Raw genomic sequence first — 10,000 nt, forward strand, 5'->3', positions numbered from 1 at the left:
CATGGACATTCCCACTGAATGAGGCACCAGTACACGTGCACACACACAGGCACACAGATAGACACAGATAGACACACACACACACAGATAGATCACAGATAGACACACACACACACACAAACAGAGAGACACACAGAGAGACACACAGATACACACACACAGACACAGTCACAGTCACAGTCACACACACACACACACACACACACACACACACACACAGAGAGACACACAGAGAGACACACAGATACACAGATACACACACACAGACACAGACACAGTCACACACACACACACAGATACACAGATACACACACACAGACACACACACACACACATACACACACACACACACAGACACACACACACACAGACACACACACACACACAGACACACACACACACACACACACACACACACACACACACACACACACACACACAGACACACACACACACACAGACACACACACACACACACACACACACACACACACACACACACACGAGACCTCAGGCTCTCATTTCTCTGAACAGGTGCAGGAGGCCGTTTTCACAGGAAGTAAAAAGCCCATCGCCTAGCAACAGTGAGAACTGGATCAAACAGGGGAGGGGGGAAACTTCCTGTGGTCTGGCAGGTTGCCAGAGTCTCAGCGCACATGCGAGGCACGGTGAACCAGAAACAGGGGGGATATTTGGTACTTTTTTTTTCTTTCCAGAAGAGCGTCAGTGGTGCAGCTTTATATGGTGCATTGGCGTGAATATGGGGATTTTATTGGCGCTATAAACGTGGCCTGATAACAGTGCATCTGAATGTTCCGCCACCATGTTAGGCGCGATAACGTTGCATATATACATATACTCTGCCTCCTGGGAAGTACATATTTAATATGTATCCAAATACGATAACACTGCATATAAACACATACTTATCACTGTATGTATATATACCGTATATGCTCCTTATTGTTTTCCTGCATTCCAAAAAGCAGGTATATGGAAAGGTATCAAAAAAAATAAAGTATCAAAAGATTTATTGCCTCGATATGTTGACTCCAGATAGACACACAATGACCTGCTTATCAGGTGAAGATAACAGTAGTGTGCCTGTGTGCACACACACACACACGCACACACACACACACACGCACACACACACACACACACACACACACACACACACACACACACACACACACACACACACACACACACACACACGCACACACACACACACACACACACACACAGGGCTGGTGGGAGTTAAGCTGTGTGACAGATCACCAGCTCTGGGCTTCTGAAACAGTGAACAGATACAGGCCACCCACAGTTATGTAACGCTCACGCCGAAATATAAAAGCACCGCGTGTTGTGGGGACTGGGAGGCCTTGACATAACCGTAGAAAAACATCACTTCAGCGGAGGGAAAACAACTTCCTTATTCGCCAACGGGATCAATTTTCGAGGTGGACTTTGACATTTAACTGTTGTATTATAGTGACACCGGACCGGACGGCCTCTTGACATTGGCGGGCGGCCCAGAGGTCCAGAGTTCAAGACGGGGGGACGGGAGGACGGGGAAACGCGCGAAAAAAGGCCCGACGTTGTGGTTTGATACTCTGAACTCCATCACGCACAACGACTCCACAACAAACTGCGTCACGCTAAGCTACTGTAGCACTTTTGGTTAGAATGAAACATTAACACTAGAACAGTCATGAGGGGCCATTTGACCCCTGTGAGTAAATAAAAATGTTCTATCTTTGCACTCGATCAAATTTCAGGACCCTCCTTTCATGACTTTTCCTAGATATGTGCCGTTCTACCACCCAGTATCCTTACATTTTCTAAATCACATCAGGATAAGCTAGTGTAAAGCTATTTTGCTGTTTTTTCGGTGTAGGAAGCAGGCCAATTTACAAGACGCGCCAACTAGTGGTCTTTTTGTGTAAATAGCAGCTTGAGCATTGTAAAGAGGCGGCTCTTATAGGAGGTCAAATAGGCACAGCTGTTCTAGTGTTAACACACAAAAATGGAGGGACAGAAAAAGAAAGATAAAAAAAGGGAGGGTGGGAGGGACGGAGTTTCCTTCACCTGACGGGCTCTTGCCCGGCGCCACGGGAACGAGGGGTCCGTTGCTGAAGACGGTCAGGCTGTCCCTCCGCCCACCGCCGCTCCGGAAGTTTCCATAGTAACGGTTCACCAGTATCTGCCTCAGCGCCTCGCCCTTCAGAGAGAGGAGAACATGGAGATGTACGGTACTAGGATGTGAGAGATAGAGAGACAGAGGGGGGGGGGGGGGGAGAAACATATAGAGAGAGAGAGAGAGAGAGAGGGGGGGTAACATATAGATAGATAGATACATAGGTAGATAGATAGATAGACAGACAGACAGATAGATAGATAGATAGATAGAGAGATAGATAGACAGACAGACAGACAGACAGATAGATAGATAGATAGATAGATAGATAGATAGATAGATAGATAGATAGACAGACAGACAGACAGACAGACAGACAGACAGACAGACAGACAGACAGACAGACAGACAGACAGACAGACAGACAGACAGACAGATAGATAGATAGACAGACAGATAGACGGACAGACAGATAGACAGACAGACAGATAGACAGATAGACAGCCAGACAGATAGATAGATAGATAGACAGACAGATAGACAGATAGGAGTCTAGAGGGGGAGTACAATACAAGCACACACATGCTGCCCTAGTGTTCTATTGTATTGTACACAGTAGATCCATCTTCATGCCAATAACCCCACTTGATTTGATTGATTGATTGACTGATTGAATGATTGACTGATTGAGAGGTTCTAAGGGAGAAGGGATTTGAGGTGACCTGTGCCAGTCGGCCCACGCCACTGTATGACTGACTGTCAGGTTAAACACGTACACACAATACCTGAAAACAAAAGGTATACACACAAACACACACACACACACACACACACGCACACACACACGCACACACACGCGCACACACACACACACACACACACACACGCACACACGCACACATGCACGCGCAACACACTCTTCATCGCTGTCAAGTTCTTCAAATAACCAACACACTAACAACAACATGTCAGCCAGCCATCCCAACTCTGTGTTTCTCTCTCCGTCACAACAGGCAGTTTGAAGGAGAGCCGTGTGAGTCGGGCAGTGGGTGTTGGGGTCCTGACGGGCCGACGTGAGGCCAACTCTCCCACGCGGTGACTCATCCACTCCTGACGAGGAGTAAGCAGCGCAACTGTGCGGTCGCCACGGCAACGGGAGCCTATACCAACCGATACGTACCTGACAAGTCTCTCTCTCTCTCCGAGGGGGGAGGTGTATAGACAAGGAGGGGAGGGAGGGAGGGAGGGAGGGAGGGAGGGAGGGAGGGAAAGGCGGTGGAGTGTGTATGTGTGTGTGTGTCTGTGTCTGTGTATGTGTGTGTGTCATCAGTCAATCGTGGGTGTCTTTGAGACCAAGAGAGAGAGAGAGAGAGAGAGAGTTACATAAGTCCTGCTTTCCACCGGTTACGCGCTGTGCCGACAGGAATCGGCGGATTATTCCGGAAATAGATGAGGAATGAAGACCTGCTGGGGGCCTCGTCTTTCACTGGCGTGAGGCGGATCAATGTGTGTGTGTGTGTGTGTGTGTACTGTACTGTAGTCGAACGCTAGACAGCGAGGCACACACACACACACACACACAGACACTCGCACTCACACACACACACAGCGTCCTTGACTTTCACTAATGGTTACCTTGGAGACACAGTGCACAAGAGGGGCTGTGGGGGTGGGGTGGTGAGGGGGCGCAGGGGTCGACATGTACAGAACATGGGTGGGTGGGCTCAGCTGTGTTAGGTGTTAGGTAAGCGTTAGCCCAGGTTTAGCGTTAGCCCAGGTTTAGCGTTAGCCCAGGTTAGCGTTAGCCCAGGTTAGCGACAGGCTACTGCCAGGAGAACCAGGACCTCTGCATTTCAACAGCTCAAAGTGTCTCTCCTCCCCCCCCCCCCCCCCCCACCGCCTCTTCTCCCATATCTACCCCAGGGGGAGAGGGTGGGGACTGGGGGAGGCTGGCGGAGGTTAGAAAACAGAGGACGGGGCTCATTGTAAAACACAAGGAATGGAATGAGACTTTCCCTCATTCCATTCCATGCATTACAGGGAGCCGGGCCGTCCTCCGATTTCTAACTCCGCCAGCCTCCCCCCCCCCGTGATCTACACTGATGTGTTAGACCAATGAGCCGCCAGGGTAGTAGCCTTCACCCCGTTCAGCTGAGGAGGCCACTTTAGACTATTTCAGACTATTGACATGCGGTGACAGACACACTGAACCCCACAATGGTGTGTACGGCCTTGTAAATACAGCCTTGTAAATACAGCCTTGTAAATACAGCCTTGTAAATATAGCCTTGGCAGCGGAGGGCTTAGCTATTACCATCCTTCACCCGAGTTAGAGGATGGAGTCTGGGGGACAGGGACAGGGTTCTAGAATGGAGGACAGGTAGAGAGGGTTCTAGAATGTTGGCAGCAGAGGGCTTAGCTATTACCATCCCTCACCCAAGTTAGAGTTCAGCGAAAGGCCCCCGAGGCGTTCGGCCTTTACCTCGACCTCCGAGGTCGTCGTCAGGTCGATCAGAGTAAGTGCTCGAGCCTCAGGCCCGGGGTCAGGGTCAGGGTTAGGGTTAAGACTTTAAGTTTTTTTTTTAGCAGGGGTCAAAGTTCACTTTCAGGTAAGCGTTTCGGAGTTCTAGTAGGGGGGGGGGGGTTAAAAGGTGGTGTTGTCGTGTCGTCGAGTACCTACCCTCCTCTGGTCCTCCAGCAGTTTCTGCGGCTGGTTCAGATCCAGCTCCTGGTGTGTAGCGGCAGCGTAGGTGGGTTAGCGCAGCGGGCCAACAGAAACAAACAGAAGGGTGGGGGGGGTTAGCGTTAGCGTTAGCCGTCATGCAACGTGAAACGGCCAAGACAAACAAACCGAAAGGCGGGGGGGGGGGTTAATGAACAGTTCAGGCCCTTGTTGCGTGTTTACGGTCAGGACGGGGGACGGTACACATGCGAGGAGCTGTGGTGGGGGCGTGCCGCCATGCCGTCGACGGTGAGCGTTGGCCCGGGTCAGGGAGGGGGGGTCAGGGAGGGGTCAGAGAAGAGAAGAGGGGGGTGGGTGGGTGGGTGGGTGGGGGGGGGGGGGGTCAGTGGGGATGGGGATATCGACGAGGAAGTGCAGGGGTTAGAGATCCAACGGTCTCGCTAGGACCACTGTTTCAACAACGTTCCCAGCGAGCGCTACCGTCTGATGAGGCATCAGAATAGCGGCCCCCAAATAAGGAAATATCAAAGAATAGGACGTACAGGATGGACTTTTATTATTATTTTTTACTCCCATTCATTTATGCAAAGTATTGTACACGGATTACTAAAATCCAGTATCGGTTGGAGGTGTTAATGGAGGCGTTTAGGCTCTTCTCGTAAATAGGGACTTGTCCCACTGCAGCTCGTGTTCCGTTTGAGATCTCAGAGGTCTCCCACTCTCCTCTGAATATGAAAACAGGGAACGCTCTACGTCAAACAAACACAATCCTACAATCAAGAGACAACTGTTTGCTCGAGAGAGAGAAAAAAACGAAAAACAGCAGGCTCCGGCGAAATCACGTTAATGACATCAACATAAACAGGAGAGCAGAGCGGAGGGGGGGGGGGGGGGAGCAAGGAGCAGGGTTACATAACCGTGCTCACAGGGAACCAGGCCACTGAACCGCAGTGACCCGGAGGAGCTTAGAGGGGGGAGCCGCATCTGTCACCAAAACAACACCAGAGACAAACACAGCAAACACCTCTGGCCCTGCCAACAGGACTCTGGGTCCCCCGCCAACACGGTCAAGGACAGGGTTCTACAATGGAGGACAGGGTTCTACAATGTAGGACAGAGGGTTCTAGAATGCAGGACAGGGAAAGGGTTCTAGAATAGAGGACAAGGACAGGATTCTAGAATGCAGGACAGGGACAGAGGGTTCTAGAACGCAGGACAGGGACAGAGGGTTCTAGAATGCAGGACATGGACAGAGGGTTCTAGAATAGAGGACAGGGACAGAGGGTTCTAGAATAGAGGACAGGGACAGAGGGTTCTAGAATAGAGAACAGGGACAGAGGGTTCTAGAATGCAGGACAGGGAAAGGATTCTAGAATGCAGGACAGGGACAGAGGGTTCTAGAATAGAGGACAGGGACAGAGGGTTCTAGAATAGAGGACAAGGACAGAGGGTTCTAGAATGCAGGACAGGGACAGAGGGTTCTAGAATGTAGAACAGGGACAGAGGGTTCTAGAATGCAGGACAGGGACAGAGGGTTCTAGAATGCAGGACAGGGACAGAGGGTTCTAGAACGCAGGACAGGGACAGAGGGTTTGAGAATGCAGGACAGGGACAGAGGGTTCTAGAATGCAGGACAGGGACAGAGGATTCTAGAATGCAGGACAGGGACAGAGGGTTCTAGAATGCAGGACAGGGACAGAGGGTTCTAGAACGCAGGACAGGGAAAGAGGGTTCTAGAATGCAGGACAGGGACAGAGGGTTCTAGAACGCAGGACAGGGAAAGAGGGTTCTAGAATGCAGGACAGGGACAGAGGGTTCTAGAACGCAGGACAGGGACAGAGGGTTCTAGAATGTAGAACAGGGACAGAGGGTTCTAGAATGCAGGACAGGGACAGAGGGTTCTAGAATGCAGGACAGGGACAGAGGGTTCTAGAACGCAGGACAGGGACAGAGGGTTCTAGAACGCAGGACAGGGACAGAGGGTTCTAGAATAGAGGACAGGGACAGAGGGTTCTAGAATAGAGGACAGGGACAGAGGGTTCTAGAACGCAGGACAGGGACAGGCAGGACAGAGAAGGAGGGGCCCCGTCACATGGCTGTGTCAGAGAGGTCACTGTACTGTACTGTACGTCTGGAACGGTCCACCGCAGCACACACAGAGAGTCAGGTTTCACCCCTCTCGTCCGCCACGGTATACTATACCCCTACAGGACAGTATGTCCAAATATATACCGTGTTTAGACAGGGCCGCAAATGTTTGGCATGCCTCTGCAATGTACAGTGTAGCACGCAGGGAGAGACTGGCGTGTGTCTCACAGACACGTTTCTGATACAGACCAGTTTTCTGGGTTTCGAAAAAAGCTGTATCTCTGTTTCATATGAAAGAGAAAAAACGCAAAGTAGGGTACTGTAGTTGAGGTGTGGCGGAGGTACGTGAGGCAGAGGAGCACAGATAGGTCAGGAGGATAGCTAGCGTAGCGGAGAGACACATCGACGTGGCTTCTTCACCAGATTCCCCCCCCCCCCACCCCCACCCACCATGACCACATCAATCCCAGTCAGCAGCCTTCAGACAGGCTGCTGATCAGAGCAGATACGAGCTCCTCAACCGCCCACGCTCCTCAACCGCAGTGACCTCAGAGTAACCCCTCGCGGTCGCCACATCCGCCCCCCCCGACAACCGTTCCACCGAGTTGGAATCTCCCCGCGGCAAGCCCCTGCCGGGCCTCACCTCCGCTTCCATGTTAGAGAGAAAACACACACACACACACCACAGACACCACACACACACACACACACACACACCACGCTCACACTCACAGACACAGGCTCACACACACAGAGACATACACACACAGAGATACAGACACAGACACACACACACACAGAGAGACATACACACACACACAGAGACACACTCACACACACACACAGAGAGACATACACACACACACACACACAGACACACACACACACATACACACAGACCCACAGGCCCACAGACAGACACACACACACCCACACACACACACACAAACACACAGACTTCCCCCTCGAGGTGTTTTTTCGCGTGTGTACGCACACGCACATGTGTTAGTGTTTTAGCAGGCATGACGACTGAGTCATGCTCAGGCCCGGGCCGTGACAGGAACGGAACCTGGGGTTTACCACCGAGCTGCCCTGCCGGGACCCAGGAACCAGAACCAGGCCAAGTTAACTAAATAACACACAGGTCCGCTCTGTCATTTTCGACTGCAGCCTAACCTAATTCCCTCCTCAGAACCTGTGAAAGGGCTTTCATCTTACAACGAGGAGTTGGACCGACCGACCGACCGACCGACACAACGGTTTGGGTACGACGTGTTCGACTTGGCACCGGTAGCCGTAGCGACGGAGGAGGGTCGCTGCCTGGGCGTAAACCTGAACCTGGGTTGCTATGAGCTCATGACAGGAATGTCCCCGTCACCACAGGGCTCTGGGTAGGGAGCAGCCGCTGAGGCTAAAGGGAAAAAATGCACAGTATTACAGGATTATTACTGGGTTCATTTTTCACCACCCGTTCATAACTTGTAACTGTGTTGCATTCTGGGTCGGGGGAGAAAACCTCACGGTAACAAAAGACACACGGCATTGGAACTACTTTAAGGCCCCTGGTGAATGACTGACTGACAGACTGACAGACTGACTGACTGACTGACTGACTGGCTTCACTCCTATCTCTCTCCCTCCAACCTGAGAAAAGGTCTTCAGTGACAGTGTGAACTGACTCACACGTCTTAAATAACTGAGGCAACTCACGAACGAATCACCTCTCTGACCTCAGCCCCCCCCGTCCCCCGTCCCCGAGGGAGGTATGCGAGCGTGCGCAGTCGAGCCGCGATCTTCTTCTCTGAGGCTGTACATCACCTCACACATGACACACCTGAACCAACAGTGAGTCAGGCCGCCGCTATGGCGGGTTTCAAGGGCTGGCCGTCGAGGGAAAAGCTCATGTGCCTTAAGGGTGACCTAAATAGGACGTTTTTTTAAACTGTACACTCACACACACACACACACACACACACTCACACGGTTGAGAACTATAGGGCCTCAAGGTGATGCAGTGTATCAGTCACGCTGAGGGCGTTTTCCACAGACGGAGGAGAGAGACGGGGGGGGGGAGGGAGGGAGAGAGGGAGGGGGGGGGGAGAGGGGGGGGGAGAGGAGGGAGAGAGGTAGGGAGGGAGAGTGGAGGGAGGTAGGTAGGAGGAGAGGAGGGTGAGAGAGAGAGGGGTAGGAGGGATGGGTAGGGGGGCAGGTGGGCCTCCAACAACACAAACACAAACAGCCACACGGACACTCACTGCCAGCTCCTCTTACCCTGCACATGCAGCGGGCGTGTGTGCAGGGTTGGATGTGAGAGAGAGCTAAAGAAAGAGAGGGAGAGAGAGAGGGAGGAAGGAGGACAGGAGAGAGAAAAAAAGGTGAGAAGTTATGCCATGACATCCACATGGGGCCAAGAGAGGGAGGAAGAAAAATGAGAAAAGGAAAAAAAAAATGGTGTGAGAGCGAGAGAGAAAGGGAGAGATGGGCGAGGGGAAGGAGAGAGAGAGAGAGAAAGGGAGAGATTGGTGAGGGAAGGAGAGAGATAGAAAGATTGGCAAGGGAGGGAGAGAGAGAGATAGAGAGATTGGCAAGTGAGGGAGAGAGAGAGATTGGCAAGGGAAGGAGAGAGAGAGATAGAGAGATTGGCGAGGGAAGGAGAGAGAGAGAGAGATTGGCGAGGGAGGGAGGGAGAGAGAGAGAGAGATTGGCGAGGGAGGGAGAGAGAGATTGGCGAGGGAGGGAGGGAAAGAGAGAGAGAGAGATTGGTGAGGGAGAGAGAGAGAGAGGGAGAGAGAGAGGGAGGGAGGGAGAGAGATTGGTTAGGAAGGGAGAGAGAGAGAGGGCGAGGAAGGGAGGGAGAGAGAGAGAGAGATGGCGAGGGAGGGAGGGAGAGAGAGAGAGAGAGAGAGGGCGAGGGAGGGAGGGAGAGAGAGAGAGAGAGGGCGAGGTTGGCTGGCCTGTTATTTCCTGCTGCCATTATGACATCAGAGCTGGACGGAGGGCAGGGAGGGCTGCAGAGCTGCAGCCTCTGAACAGGTGTTTATGTGGAGGGCTGAAAATACATACTGTACACCCCCCCACACACACACACA

At 52.1% G+C, this 10,000-nt stretch overlaps 1 protein-coding gene across 1 annotated transcript in view; it reads right to left on the bottom strand.

The window, feature by feature from the left end:
• Positions 1–10,000, bottom strand: part of LOC308173499 (inositol 1,4,5-trisphosphate-gated calcium channel ITPR1-like) — a 135,592-nt gene that overhangs the window by 49,003 nt on the left and 76,589 nt on the right. The window contains 1 exon segment of the mRNA XM_080548529.1: positions 2,092–2,224. Within this exon segment, the coding sequence (XP_080404655.1) occupies positions 2,092–2,224 (133 nt within the window).

Source organism: Nansenia antarctica (genome assembly GCF_963989245.1).
Source record: "Nansenia antarctica genome assembly, chromosome: 18".
Lineage (NCBI taxonomy): Eukaryota > Metazoa > Chordata > Actinopteri > Argentiniformes > Microstomatidae > Nansenia > Nansenia antarctica.